Genomic DNA, 15,172 nt, shown 5'->3' on the forward strand with positions numbered 1-15,172 from the left:
AATTAATAAAATAACTTTAAATTTTTATTTTATTAATTAATGTGTGTGTGTGTGTGTGTGTGTGTGTGAGAGAGAGAGAGAGAGAGAGAGAGAGAGAGAGAGAGAGAAGAGAGAGAGAGAGAGAGAGAGAGAGAGAGTATATACGGGCATGTATGCAGCATGGGGAATACGCGGGTGCACGTGCACACAGTGGAGCGGTTAGAGAAAACCTTTTGGAAGTCAGTTCTTTCTCCACTGTGGCATCCAGGGATTGCATTCAGGTGGTTAGACTCAGGTGGCAAGCACTTTTACCCTTGGAGCCAGTTCACTGACTCGTAAAACTGGTCTACTGAAGATGCTCTTAAAGCTACTTTCCTAATATGAGACCCTATCTCAACAAAACAAAAAAACAAAAGAGCAACAGGTCGCTGGTGGAGTGAGGGCTCACTGGCTGAGAGTGCTGCCTGCCCTTCCAGAAGCCCTGAGTTCGGTTCCCAGTTCCCATGCTGGGCTGCTTACAACTACCTGTAACCCTATCTCCAGGGGATCAAATGCACTCATCTGGACCCCATGGGCACCCCTCCCAACACACGTCACACCCAGAAATAAAAATAAATCCTTTCCCCCTAAAGCCCCAACAAACAATCTACTTCTCCTCCCCTTCTTTGTTTATATTTTTGCTTGATTTTTGAGACAGGGTCTCTCTACATGGCCCAAGGCAGCTTGGAGCTCACAGAGATCCACCTGTCTCTGCCTCCCTGCTCGGATTAAAGGCGTGCACCACCAGGCACGGCTAAAAATAAAAATAAAAAATAAATAAATCAATCAAGTGGAAAGCAATTGAGGAATACACTTATCATCATCCTCTGGCCTCCATGTTTACATGTACAACAGATACACGCATGTCTCCACGAACACTTTGCACACACAGACTCAGATACATATACACACAACACACACACACACACACACACACACACACACACACAGAGAAATGAAAAAAGGTTAGGATTATAGCTCTGGGGCAGAACACTTGTCTACATAGGTGTTGGCAAATATTCACTATCAGTACCTTAAAACTAGAACAAGAACACATCAAGCATGGCTGTTTACGATTGTAATCCAATACATGGGGCGTTGGAGCAAAAGGACTGTTGCAGGTCCAAGCCTAGCGGCCACAGTGGGTTCTAGGCCAACGTGGGATACATGAGAAGATCATATTTTTAAAAGTACCAAAACAAACAAACAAACAAACAAACAAAAAGATGCATGCTAGTAATTCCAGGTATTTGTCAGGCAGAGATAGGTGGGTTTTTTGTTTTTTGTTTTTTTCCAAGACAGGGTTTTCTCTGTGTAGCCTTGGTTGTACTGGACTTGCTTTGTAGACAAGGCTGGCCTGGAACTCACAGAGATCCCCCTGCCTCAGCCTCCTGAGTGCTGGGACTAAAGGCATGCGCCAGCACACCCGGGGGCAGGTGGGTTTTAACTCTAGGTCAAAGTGGCCCACACAGGATGTTGCAAGAGAGCCTGGACTGTGTTATAAGACGCTGCTTCAAAAACAATAAAGCTGGAGCTGGGGAGCTGCCTCAGTGGTTAAGAGCAGTTAACGTTCTTGCAGAGGACCCAGCTACAGCTCCCAGCCCTCACATCAGGTAGTTCACACCACCTGTAAATACAGTCTCTCAGGATCCAATGCCGTCCACCCTCTGCAGGCATCTGCATGCACATGGCACACATAAACTCATGTAGGCAAAACACTCAGACATGTAAAACCTACCTTTGTGTGGGTTTTGGAGATCAAACTCAGGCCATTGGGCTTGCTGGGTTAGCACTTCACCCGCTGAACCACCCAGCTTATTATTTTATTTTTTAAAAGACATTATTTTTATAAATATAAATAAATGCTTCTAAGAATTCCCCATTATGTGGACATTACACTATCCCTGTTATGTGGGTGAGGCAACTGAAGCATGTATCCGCTCACTCGAACACACAGAGTGTGACACAGGACTCACTCTGACACTGCATTAAGTCCTCTTTGCTTTGCTAAATGACTTCTCACCAAACCAATTGCGTGTTAGGCTTCACAGATGGAGTGCTGAGCCCCTCCACGCAACTGCATGCTACCACATGCCAAACTAGCCCCTACAAGATGTTCCAAGTTAGCTTTGGCTATATTGCATGACCCTGCTTAAAAACAAACAAACAAAACTTAAACCTGGAGCTGGAGAGATGGTTCAGTTAAGGACACATCCAACTCAAGCCGCAGGGAAAGCCTTCCCTACTGTGGACTCCCTTTGCAAACCGTAAACTTTGTATACTTTGTAAGCTTTGTAAACTCTCAAGGCAGGAACATGGCCAGGCTCCCGTCCGAGGAGCTCCAAAGGCCAGGGCCTGGGCCCCAGACTTCCCTAATGGCCCTAACAGTCCCTAAAGGTCATTCCCGACAACGGAAAAAAAAAATCCCATAATGCCTGAACAGGAAAAAAACAGTCACGAAAACCTACCAATCCCTAAACAGGAAACCCTACCAATCCCTGAGCCCCTACAAGCTCAGGTCTTGAAAGCCCGCCTCCAGCTCAGTCCTCTGCTGTTTCTCACCCTGGCAGAGGCCCCCACTGTCCTGGGGTTTTTCCTTCCCAAGAACTCTCTTGTGTGGTGTGATTTTGTGGTAGTCCTTGGCTCTCAACTACCAGGATACCTTTCCCCTCAGACCTGCAACACTTACATTAACTACTGTCTATATCCCCTAGACCCACAGGAAAATATTCACTGCTCCTATGTTTACTGGGTAATAGGAAAAACCCAGTAAATAGGAAATAGGAAGGAAAGCTTATTTCCTTCCTTCCTTCTTTCCTTCCTTCCTTTTTTTTTCTTTCTTTCTTTCTCTTTCTTTCCAGGGTCTCTCTATGTAGCCCTGGCTATCCTGGACTCACTGAACTCCAGGCTGGCCTTGAATTTACAGAGATCTGCCTGCCTCTGCCTCCGAGTGCTGAGATTAAAGGCCTGCGCCATCACAAGGCACAATAGGAATCCGCCCCCACCAACCCCCTCCCCCAACCTTCGGCAAAGACAGGGTTTCGGTGTGTAGCCTTGGCTATCCTGCACTCACTCTGTAGAACAGGTTGGCTTCGAACTCACAGCGATCTGCCTATCTTTGTCTCCTGACTGCTGGCAATATGAAATTCAATTTCAACTCCCAGTAATAGAACTTAGAAAATAAGTCCGAGATCTCTTCAGGGCTGCTAATTTTCTTTCTTTCTTTTTTTTTCCTTTTTTAATTAATTTATTCTTATTACATTTCAATGGTTATCCCATCCCTTGTATCCTCCCATTCTTCCCTCCCTCCCATTTTCCCCTTATTCCCCTCCCCTATGACTATTCCTGAGGGGGATTACCTCCCCCTCTATATGCTCATAGGGTCTTTCTTTCTTTCTTTCTTCCTTCCTTCCTTCCTTTCTTTCTTTCTTTTTTCTCTCAAGACAGGGTTTCTCTGTGTAGCCTTGACTGTCCTGGACTCAATTGTAGACCAGGTTGGCCTTGAACTCACAGTGATCCGCCTGCCTCTGCCTCCCAAGTGCTCTCAAGTGCTGGGATTAAAAGTGTGTGCCAAGCCCCCAAGCCCCACCCCCGCTCAGGGATGCTAATTTTCAGTGGAGGGATATTAATAGCCTCTAACAATGACTGACAATGGCTGCCCGCCTCCATGCTGAGAGAGTTGCAATCAGCAACCATTCACTCTGAGGTAAATTCTCCCACACTGACACATGCCCTGAACCACTACAGTCTGGCAACAAGCTGTTCTCTGACAGACTGCTTTGAAAGAGGCTGCTGTAAACTGTGAAGCTAGCTAACCAGACTTGAGCAGAAACAAATACCTCAGTTTGTAGAGCAAAGAGTGAAGCCCACGACGCAGAGCTATTCCAGTTCTCATCGCAGATGACACCCTCCTCCTCGTCATCTTCTAGGAAAATGTCACTTGTTACAGAAATTTTCTTCTTCTTTAAAAACTTGAGCACTCCATATCCTGCTGCGGTATCCATTTCTGTTTCTGAAGAACTTCCACCCAACGAGGAAGCCTCATCCCAAGCCTCTTCTAGAACGCAAGCTGCTGACACGTCATCGGCAGAATCAGCTAACGGGACATCGGTGTCAAGTGAATACATTATGCTATCTGAGATTCTGTCATTAGGGCTCCCAGGGACTGGGCTGCTTTGAAGATGGAGAGGAGCGGGACACTGGGGATGCTCGGGGCTAAGAACATTGGTGGGAAGAGGAGGGATAACAGGCGGCTTAGGAGGGCTGCCAAAAGCTAATCTGTGGAAAGAACCCAGCTCAGGGGCTTTGGGAGAGAAGGTGATATTGGCGTCTTGGGAAACTTTACCTAGATCAAAACCCTTTGAACTAGAGAAGAGACCCGAGAAAGTGGTACCTCCGGCAAGCTGGCCGCTTTGGCCGAGCTCAGGTGGACCCAACTTAGAAAGCTGGGTGCCACTAGAGAGAGGAGGAGGGGGAGGAAGATGGGTGCCACCAAAGAGAGGGGTCGGTAGGTGGGTGCCACCAAAGAGAGGGGGAGGGGGAGGAAGATGGGTGCTACCAGAGAGAGGGGGAGGGGGAGGACGACTGGTGCCGCCAGGGAGAGGGGGAGGGGGAGGACGACTGGTGCCGCCAGGGAGAGGGGGAGGGGGAGGAAGACTGGCACTTCCAAAGAGAGGGGGAGGGGGAGGCCGACTGGGGCCACCAGGGAGAGGGGGAGGGGGAGGAAGATGGGTGCCACCAAAGAGAAGGGTCGGTAGGTGGGTGCCATCAAAGAGAGAGGGAGGGGAAGGAAGACTGGCACTTCCAAAGAGAGGGGGAGGGGGAGGAAGATGGGCTCCACCAAAGAGAGGGGGAGGGGGAGGCCGACTGGGGCCACCAGGGAGAGGGGGAGGGGGAGGAAGATGGGTGCCACTAGAGAGAGGGGGAGGTAGATGGGAGCTACCAAAGAAAGAGGGAAGAAGAGGAGGAATGCTGTCAGGATGAGTCAGGAAAGCAGGACTGGAGCAGCAGCAAGAAAGGAAAGAAAACCCAGCCGAGCCAGCGGGGGCAGAAGAAACCGTGGAATCTCTTTGAAGAAAGCCTGCCCTCGGCAGCCTTTTAGATGCCACTCCCCTCACTGGCTCCATCTGGCTCAGATCCGGGGACCATGCTACATCTTTCTGTTGTGGGTGGACCTTGAGAGGTGGGTGGAAGTCGACAGACTGGGCTGCTGCCCTCGGTGGTGCTGAGGTCACGCCTCCAAAATCTTCAGAAGCGGCTAGATCACATATCTTTATAACCTTTCTTTTACATATTTTAGCAGAGTGTAGTGGTGACTGCTTCTCATTTCCTTCAGAGGAGACTGAGAAGGGCTGCACAGGAAGCAAAGTTGTGCATGTGAAGAGAAAACAGAATGAAATAAATTAGCGAACATTGTTCCAAGTAGCTGGATGATTGGGGTTGTTAGGGATTGGTGGTCCCAGACCGAGGACCACCAGCCCTGGCAGAGAAGCAGGCCCAGGGAGAAGGACTTTCAGCCATCCCCTTAGCAACCAAATTCCTTTCTCTCTGGGAGGATGCTGCAAATAATAACTGTAGCCCTTGGGCATCTTTGCTTATGTGGCCTGCTATTCCCTCAAAGCGTATTCTGCCATGTTCTATTGCTCTGCCTGTTTGGTTTATCATCACCATCACCTCACTATGTAGTCCTAACCTTGCTACATAGACCAGGCTGGCCTCAAACTCGTAGAAATCTGCCTTCTTCTGCCTCCTGGGTGCTGGGATTAAAGTGTGCATCACTATGCCTAACCCTATTGCTTTACTTTAACTACAAGTTATCTTGAAGCTGCTCTTCCAGAGGACCGAGCACCTCCCTTAGATGACTCAAAACTGCTTAATGCATCTCCAGCTGCAGGGTACCGGATGCTTATTTCAGACACCTGCACTCCAATGCACACAAACATAATTAAAACTAAAAGAATATGCAAATAACATTATCTTATTCATCTTATCGCACATCTATGTGAGTCTTTATTGTCAACTCTTCCCCCCACCCCCCGCCCGGTTTTTTGAGACAGGGTTTCTTTATAGCCTTGGCTGTCCTAGAACTCACTCTATAGACCAGGCTGGCCTTGAACTCAGAGATCTGCCTGCCTCTGCCTCTCAACCCTTAAACCTGGAAACACCCTGCCTAGACCTAGCCTATAATATCAGCACTTGGGAGGCTGAGACAGGGAGATCTTGGGTTTGTGGGCTAACAAAATGAGTCCAGAACAGCCAGGACTCTGTTAGAGAAATCCTTTCTCAAAAAACAAAACCCAACAAAACAAAAAACTAGATAGTCAAGCAAGGCTGGTCTGGAATTTATTACGATTGTGCCGCCTTAGTCTCCTGAGTGCCAGGATTAGAGGCATGAGCCTGCATTCCTAGTGTTACGATTTGAATGTGCAATGTCTCTCACAGACTCACATGTTTGAACTCTCGGTTCCTCGCTGAGGCACTGTGGAGAAGATTATGGAACCTTTAGCAAGTGGAGCCTTGATGTCTAAGGTATGTCATTAGGAGTGGGCGCTGAGCTTTTATAGCCATTTCCTATTCTCTTTCGGCTTCCAGACTGACTGCTCATGCAACAATGTTGTTAAGCCATGCCCATGCTTTCCCTACCGCAATGGACTGTGTGCCCTCTAGACCTGTAAACCTAAACAAGCCCTCTCTCTCTTAGCTGCATTTGTCAACGTATTTTATCATCACAACAGAATGAGACAGGGGCTCTCTGTGTAGCCCAGATGGCCTGGGACTCACTATGTAGGCCAAGCAGGCCTGAAACTCATAGTAATCTGCCCACCTCTGCCTCCCAAGTGCTAGGATGAAAGGCGTTATATCACCATGCCTGGCTCTATCTATCTATCTATCTATCTATCTATCTATCTATCTATCTATCTATCTATCTATATTTATTCATTTATTTGACTTTTAATTTTGAAACAGGCTCACTAAGTTGCCAAGGCTGACCTTGAACTTGCTCTGTAGCCTAGGCTGGCCATAGACTTGCTGAGATACTCCTGCCTTGGTTTCCTAAGTCGTAGCCAGGATTATAGGGCTGGGCCATCATGCCTCCCGAGAAACCAGAATATTAAGAAAGATGAATGATGATGAACTAAACCTCTTAGATACCAGGGCCCCTGGCAACATTATAAAAATTAAATGACATCACAGAGTAGATAGTACAGGTACAGGCACTAAAGCATAGGACCATGGTCAAGAATGAAAGTGGCATTTTGAGTTAAGTGCCGGGGAGACTGGGGGGCTCTTTGGAAGAAGAAGGCTGGCTTTCCCCTTTTATCTTACACCAGTGAGGTAGGAACTTAAATGTAGATATAAAACTAATAGCACAGGGAGGATCCCTGGTGGTTAAGGGCCAGTCTAGAAAACACAAGCCCAGGCTTCTTTCACAGTAAAATCAGAATATAACCTATGGATAGGAAAGGTTTTCTAGGCAAGGCAGAGCAAAACAACCCAAACAAAAGCCCTTGCTGGGAGGGAGAATGGGATGGGTATGGTCAAAATTCACTGTATAAACATGTGAAGCTGTCGAAGAATAAATAGAAAGTATCTGAACACACACACATACAAAGTAAGAAGTTAAAAAAACCAAAAAGTATGACAGAGGGCCTGGAGAGAGGCTATGGGATTAAAAATGCTTGCTTTTCTTTCAGAGGACCCAAGTTCAATTCCCAGCACCCATGTGGTCAGCATCTCACAGCCACCTGCAATTCCAGCCCCAGGGGATCCAACACCCTCTTCTGGCCGCCTTAGGCACCTATATACATGTGTGCACGCATGCACACACATGAGCACATGCACAGAAATAAAAATAGACTGAATCTTTATAAAAATGTAACAGGTACCAGTGGTTTGGAAGACTGAGGTCCAAGTATCACAAACAAACAAGCAAACAAACAAACAACAAACTCGGCTTGACCAAAAGAAAATAAATAAATAAAATTACAAAACAAATGGCAGACAAGGGCTATGCCTGGCAGCCTAGTATTCAGGGGGCTCGTGCAGGAGGACAAGGAGTTTGAGACCAGCCTGGGCCACATAGTGAAACTCAGTCTTCATAAGATATAAAACGGGGTGGTGGTGAGATGGCGTAGTGGGTAAAGGCACTCACTGAGAAACGTGACAACCAGACCTCAATCCCTGGGACCCATGTGGTGGAAAGAGATACCAACTCCCCCTAATTGTTCTCTGACCTCTACACCCAGGCCCTGATGTGTGCATGACTGCACATGTGCGCACAAGGACACACACGCACATACACACACACACATACACACACACACACACACACACACACACACAGAAAGAGAGACAGAGAGGGAGAGGGAGAGAGAGAGTAATAATAAATTGTACACCGAAAAAATATATTTTCTTCTTTTCTCTAAACAACCACCATGTACAGTTCTGTTTAAAGGTACCTGTGACAGGGGCTGGAGAAGATGGCTCAGTGGTTAAGAGCACTGCCTGCTCTTCCAAAGGACCCAGGTTCGATTCCCAGCACCCACATGGCAGCTCACAACTGTCTGTAACTCCAAGATCTGACACCCCCACACCAACATACACAAATTAAAATTAAATAAATATTAAAAATAAATAAATAAAGGTACCTGTGACAATGTGTTGCCATCAGTGACTTCATCTTGCTCTAGTCCCAAACTCTCAGTCTCTGCCTGTGGTAGAAGAGTAAAAGTACGCACATGGCTATGTTTATAAAGAAGCAAGCGTCCCTTAACACCCCCTTACCCTCACCCCGTGCTCCCTAGCTGTCCTCCTGGGAGATAACACACTTTCCAGTTTTGTGTGTGTGTGTGTGTGTGTGTGTTTTAATTTATTACATATATGGTGTTTGTCTGTATGTAACATCTGCAGGCTAGAAGAAGAAGAAGAAGAAGAAGAAGAAGAAGAAGAAGAAGAAGAAGAAGAAGAAGAAGAAGAAGAAGAAGAAGAAGAAGAAGAAGAGAGATGGTTGTGAGCCACCTTGTGGTTGCTGGGAATTGAACTCTGGACCTTTGGAAGAGCAGCCAGTGCTCTTAACCTCTGAGACATCTCTCCAGCCCCCACACTCCCAGTTTTAAGGAACAGTACTATCATTGCTTAGTGTACACAAGGCACTGGGTTTAATCCCTAGCACCACAAAAAAGGAAATATATTAAATAAATAAAAGCAAAACCAAGAATATGAGCCAAAAAGCAAATACATTTATGTCCTGTTCTTTTCATAGAAATATTGGACGCCACAGGAACTGTCCTCACGATGTTCTCCTTGCTTCCCCCGCACACTCCACCTTAGGGAGTCCTTCCTGAACACAGGTGTCTCACAGAGATGTGGACTCAGTGCCCTAAGCAAAGGCAGTGCTATTCCCAAGGCCTCTGGCTCCACAAAGCCCATTCCGAAGCCCTTGCTAGCAACGGCAGCTAATGTAACCTATGCCACAGCCAGAGGTGTTGGACGTGCAAGGGAACCAGACCCTTTGCTCTTCCTGAAATGCTTCATATTTGGGCTTTTTTTCCCCCTGATTTTTAGAATACTGGAAGATGTACCTGAGCTGTCTCAGATGATGCAAATCTAAACATAGAATTAGCTTTTGTTCTATAGACATCTTTACACCTGCATCACAAAGGTACTATACAACATGCTTGGTGTTCCTTTATTGTGACTCCATCTGTCCTGTGGAATTTTCTGCTTGTGAAATCACATAGGGGCTCAACACTTTACAGATTTGGGAGCATTTTCTTTGTTTGTTTCTTTTCCTCTTCCTTTTTTTCTCTTATTTTTTATTTTTTATTTATTTTGGTTTTTTGAGACAGGGTTTCTCTGTGTGGCCTTGGCTGCCTAGACCTGCTTTGTAGATCCGCCTGCCTCTGCCTCCAGAGTGCTGGGATTAAAGGCGTGCGCCACCATGTTCGGCTTTCTCTTTTGTACTTTACAGGTGAATTCCTAAATAGTAGCTGTCTTGATAATACACCAGCATTTTCATAAGTGTATGACTATTTTACATTCTGAAAGAGACATTTTCTACATATATGGATAAGAGAGGTGTTATTTTGGCCTCTCACTGTCATGACAACATAATGCACGATATCAATTTACAGCCCTGTGTTTTAGTTTATGTCTGGCATGTTGTACGGGCAACAGTGTTACCATAGATTAAAGTGGGGTCAAAAAGTCCCTCTTGCCTACTGATGATGTAACCATTGTGATGTCCCACTGCCAAGATTTAATAGGTTCATTGGATGTTGGGTATAACCTACTGTCAGCTGTTTAAAAGTATGATATGGCACATACAGATATGCATGTAATTCTTTCTGTTTTAACTTTTTAAAAAAGGTTTATTATGTATATGGCTATTTTACCTGCATGCATGTATGTGTCCCATGTGCTTGCAGTGCCTTCAGGTGCCAGAAGATGGCGTCAGCCCCCGAAACTGGGATTACTGACAGTTGGGAGCTGCCATGCAGGTGCTAGAAATCAAATCCTGGTCCTCTGGAAGAACAGCCAGGGCTCTTAACCACTGAGACATCTCTCCAGCGCCGCCCTAAAAGAAGCTCTTCCTTTATTTTTATTTTATGTGTATCTGTATTTTGTTTGCATATCTGTACGAGGACCACGTGTGTGTAGTGCCTGCAGAGGCCAGAGAATGCTGTATCTCCTTAAGTTTGTAAACTGCCATGTGGTGCAGGAAAACAAGCTCAAGTCTTTTGCAGGGTGACAAATATTCTTCACTCCTGAGCCATCCTCCCAGGCCCCCAACTATGTGATGTGTAGTGGCAATAAATAGCTGTTACTGTTTTTTTTTTAAGATTTATTTATTTATTATTATGTATACAGTGTTCTGTTTGCATGTATACCTGCACGCCAGAAGAGGGCACCAGATCTCATTATATAGATGCTCATGACTCACTATGTGGTTGATGGGAATTGAACTCAGGACCTTTGGAAGAGCAGGCAGTGCTCTTAACCTCTGAGCCATCTCTCCAGCCCAATAGCTGTTACTGTTTTATGTGTTTACTATGCTGTAGTTTTTAAAACTTTTTAAGACTTATTTTTTGTGTGTATGAATGTTTGGCTTGCATGCATGTATGTGCACCACATATGTGCCTGGTGCTCTTGGGGGGTGCAGACGGAGTCAGAACCCCTGGAACTGGAGTTACAGGTAGTTGTGAGCCACCACGTGCATGTTAGGAATCAGACCTGGGTCTTCTGCAAGAGCAACAGCAAATGATCCTATCTGATGAGGCATCCCTCCAGCTCCTATAATGTTTTTTTTTGTTTTTGTTTTTGTTTTTTTACTTGTTTATTTTGTATGTGTGGAAGCCAGAGGACAAATTGAAAAGATTGAGTTTCTCCTTCCACAGTGTGGGTTCTGGGGATCTAGCTCAGGTCAAGCTCAGGTCATCAAGTTTGGTGGGAAGGGCCTTAATCTGCTGAGCCATCTCACTAGCCTTGTGTCATTCTTGTTTTTGTTTTTGTTTTTTTTGTTGTTGTTGTGAAAGACCCCATTTCTAAATGTTGTTTAGTCAAATAGTTTAAGGCCTGTGTAATGCTATTTTGCAAGGCTTGTACAATGGTTCAGGGAGGTCACCTAAAAGGCCCAGTCAGACTGGAAAAATACCACCATGTCACAAGGTTCGTGGTCACCCACCATTTCACAAAGCCTGCACAAACGGTTCAGGGAAACTGTTATTAGTGGTCACCCACCATTTCACAAGGCCTGTACAAACTGTTATTAGGAAAACAGGATGTATGATCTGTGAGTAAGCTATTGGTAAAAATAGTCCACCATTTCCTGATTCCAAAGCCCTAACCAGAGCCAAATCTAGCCGCACTAAATTAGCCAATCAAAACCCTGTAACTATGCTTCTCGCCTCTGTAACTCTGCTTCCTGCTTTCCACCCTATAAAAGGGTCTCCTCCCCTTCACTCGGCGCGCCAGTCATCCGATAGACTGTGTCGCCCGGGTACCCGTGTAATCAATAAAGCCTCTTGCGTTTGCAACCAGACTTTGGTTTCGCTGGTTCTTGGGAAGGGTCTCCCTGACGAAGGACACTCCGTGAGGAGGGTCTCTCAGTTGTTTGTTTTTTTGAGACAGAGTCTCTCTGGGTAGCCTTGGCTGCCCTGGGCTAGCTTTGTAGACCAGAGCGGCCTCGAACTCACAGCGATCTGCCTGCCTCTGCCTCCTGAGTGCTGGGATTAAAGGCGTGCGCCACCACTCCTGGCAACCTTGTGTTATTCTTATACTAATTAACTATGCAGGAGTAGGAACCCAGGGCTTCACGCATGGTAGGCTTTACCCCAAGCTTTATCAACAGGCTTCTTTTTTATTTACATTTTTTATTCCTTTTGCTGTAACCTGCTTAAATTCTATAGCCTCTCCTTTGAGATCTACTTTAGTTCTTAGCATAACTGTAGCTCCTCTGGTAACACCCTCCGTTAGCACCTGCTTTCGTCTTTAGCATAACAGAAGCCATTTTGTTTTTAAGTCTCCATTTTGATCACATAGTGAAATTAAGTTCTGGTTCTCCGGCTCTTGCCTGCCTTTTACTTATAATTCAACACTTGAATTCTGCTTGAGTTAATGATATATGTTCTATTTAAACAAAACCACAATACCCTGCTATGTTTCTTTTTTTCTGGAACAGTGGGGCACTGGAAAGTCCCCAGGCCTATATCCTAGCCAATCACAGCTTAAAATGCTTTGTCTAACTACCTGGATACAATGTACTTGGAAATGTTTTAACTGGTCAAAATGATATAATGCTGCCCTCCCCCCTTGCTTCCCACCTGGTTACCTGGTTACCTGGTTGCTACCTAGTTATGGTTTTTCTTATAAAAAACCTGCCTTAGAAACAGACCAGTAGCCAGGTATGGTGGCGCACACCTTTAATCCCAGCATTTGGGAGGCAGAGGCTGGTGGATCACTGTGAGTTCGAGGCCAGCCTGGTCTACAAAACAAGTCCAGGACAGTCAAGGCTACACAGAGAAACCCTGTCTCGAAAAATCAAAAAAAAAAAAAAAAAAAAAAAAAAAAGAAAGAAAGAAAGAAAGAAAGAAAGAAAGAAAGAAACAGTCCAGTGTCACAGTCTGGCTCCAGAGGCCAGATTGTGCTGCTGACCTGTCAGTCTTTCTTCAGCACTCAATAAACTTCCAGTGGTCAGTGTGTAGCTATTCCTAAAATGCTAACACTTTGAATGGCACAACCTAATGTGCCTTAAAGGCTAACCTAGAACTTGTCATGTAGCTAAGGACATCCTTGAACTCTGTGTGTGTCACACTGAGCTCCCAGACTTTTTTTTTTTAATAAACTATCTGTTAAGAGTTTGTTCTTTCTGGGGGCTGGAGAGATGGCTCAGTGGTTAAGAGTGCCGCCTGCTCTTCCAAAGGTCCAGAGTTCAATTCCCAGCAACCACATGGTGGCTCATAACCATCTGTAATGTGATATGGTGCCCTCTTCTGGCTTGTAGGAGTACATGCAAGCAGAGCAGTGTATACATAATAATAAGTAAATAAATCTTAAAAAAAAAAAAAGAGTTTGTTCTTTCTGTGGCTGGGAGTAGTGGTGCACACCTTAAAATTCTAGCACTCGAGAGGTAGAGGCAGGCTGATCGATCTCTGTGAGTTCAAAGCCACCTTGGTCTACATAGTGAGTTCCAGGATAGTCAGGGCTATGTAGTCAGACCCTACAAAACCAACAACCAACCAACCAACCAACTAAACAAACAGAAGAATGTATTGGCTCTATTCATTTAAGTCAAACAAGGCTACTGTCAAACAGTTTGCAGTGCTCCAGCAATGGCTTCATATGTCTTGTGTTTACTGTGTCTCCTGATTTCACGAAGCCCACCCATTCAGTAATTGCCCTGGACCACTGGGCCTGTGTGAGTTCACTCTAGGATTTTCATACAGCCATGAAGTCTGCACTGGAATACTTCCCAGAACACATCCCCACCATTGAACAATGAATGGCTGAATTTGGTGATTGTTCTTGTTAGCGTTCGTTCTGCTTCAGACTGCCTCCCTGCGGGGGTGGTGTGGTGTGGTGTGGTGTGGTGTGTGTGTGTGTGTGTGTGTGTGTGTGTGTGTGTGTGTGTGGTCCTGTCCAGGGCCATATAAAAGGATAAACCCTTTCCGAGGTGTCCCTCCCCTCTCTCTTTCTCTCCTCCTCCTCCTCCTCCTTCTTTTCCCTCTTCCTCTCTCTCTCTCTCTCTCTCTCTCTCTCTCTCTCTCTCTCTCTCTCTCTCCCCCCCCCCGGGGTGCCCCTCCCCCTTTCCTTCTCTCACATGCTCATTCAATAAACTCCTATATAGCATAATATCTGCTGCCTGATACCTTACCTTATTATATTCAACATAAAAGTACTTACTTGTGTTGTGAAAGCCTCTGGTTGCCTTTCCTGCCAACTCACATACGGCAGAAAGTCTACATCTTCTTTGGCGACAAGTTCCGAAATATTTGGGACATTAGCAAAAGGGATCTCATTACTGTCCTGTATAGAATCACAATTGGGTTAATTTTTTTAAAAAGGTATTATCAAATTAATTAAGTAGTATGTTCTAAAGCCTTGTGGATATTGAGTTTAGAATATCTGGGCATATGCCTGGATCACATGTCCCTGGCTATCGGGGGCCCTTTCATATCAATCATCAATCAAGACAATGCCCCATAGGCTTGACTAAAAGCAATCTGAAAAATAAATCTAGAAATTTTAAAAAAGTAATAAAATTATAGTATGGTTTTTTTGCACATGCTTATGTATTGCGGATTAACTATAGCATGCTACCACATCCTAGCCCCAAACTACTATAAATTTACTTTATTTATTTACTTTCTTTGGTTTTTCGACAGGTTTTTTTTTTCTTTTTCTTTTTTTCTTTTTTTCCCCTAGACAGTTTCTCTGTGTAGCCTTGGTTGTCCTGGACTCGCTTTGTAGACCAGGCTGTCCTGGAACTCACAATGATCCACCTGCCTCTGCCTCCCGAGTGTTAGAATCAAAGGTGTGCACCACCACCGCCCAGTTAAAAGTTTAATCTTTTTGTTGTTGTTGTTGTTTTTGAGACAGGGCCTCTCTGTGTAGCCCTGGCTGTCCTGGACTCACTTTGTAGACTAGGCTGGCCTCG

General features: G+C 45.5%; 1 protein-coding gene across 6 annotated transcripts in view; it reads right to left on the minus strand.

The window, feature by feature from the left end:
- PARP4 (poly(ADP-ribose) polymerase family member 4) overlaps nucleotides 1–15,172 on the minus strand; it is a 117,562-nt gene that overhangs the window by 12,537 nt on the left and 89,853 nt on the right. For 5 of the 6 annotated variants that reach the window (XM_084767237.1, XM_084767239.1, XM_084767236.1 and 2 more), the window contains 3 exons: nucleotides 14,419–14,541; nucleotides 8,667–8,729; nucleotides 3,858–5,369 (listed from right to left, as the gene is read on the minus strand). In XM_084767237.1, coding sequence (XP_084623363.1) covers nucleotides 3,858–5,369; nucleotides 8,667–8,729; nucleotides 14,419–14,541 — 1,698 coding nt within the window. The remainder of the gene's footprint in view (nucleotides 1–3,857; nucleotides 5,370–8,666; nucleotides 8,730–14,418; nucleotides 14,542–15,172) is intronic. The other variant, XM_084767240.1, reaches the window with a different exon arrangement.

This window comes from Acomys minous, assembly GCF_964271855.1.
Source record: "Acomys minous genome assembly, chromosome: 18".
NCBI classification, from domain to species: Eukaryota; Metazoa; Chordata; class Mammalia; order Rodentia; family Muridae; genus Acomys; species Acomys minous.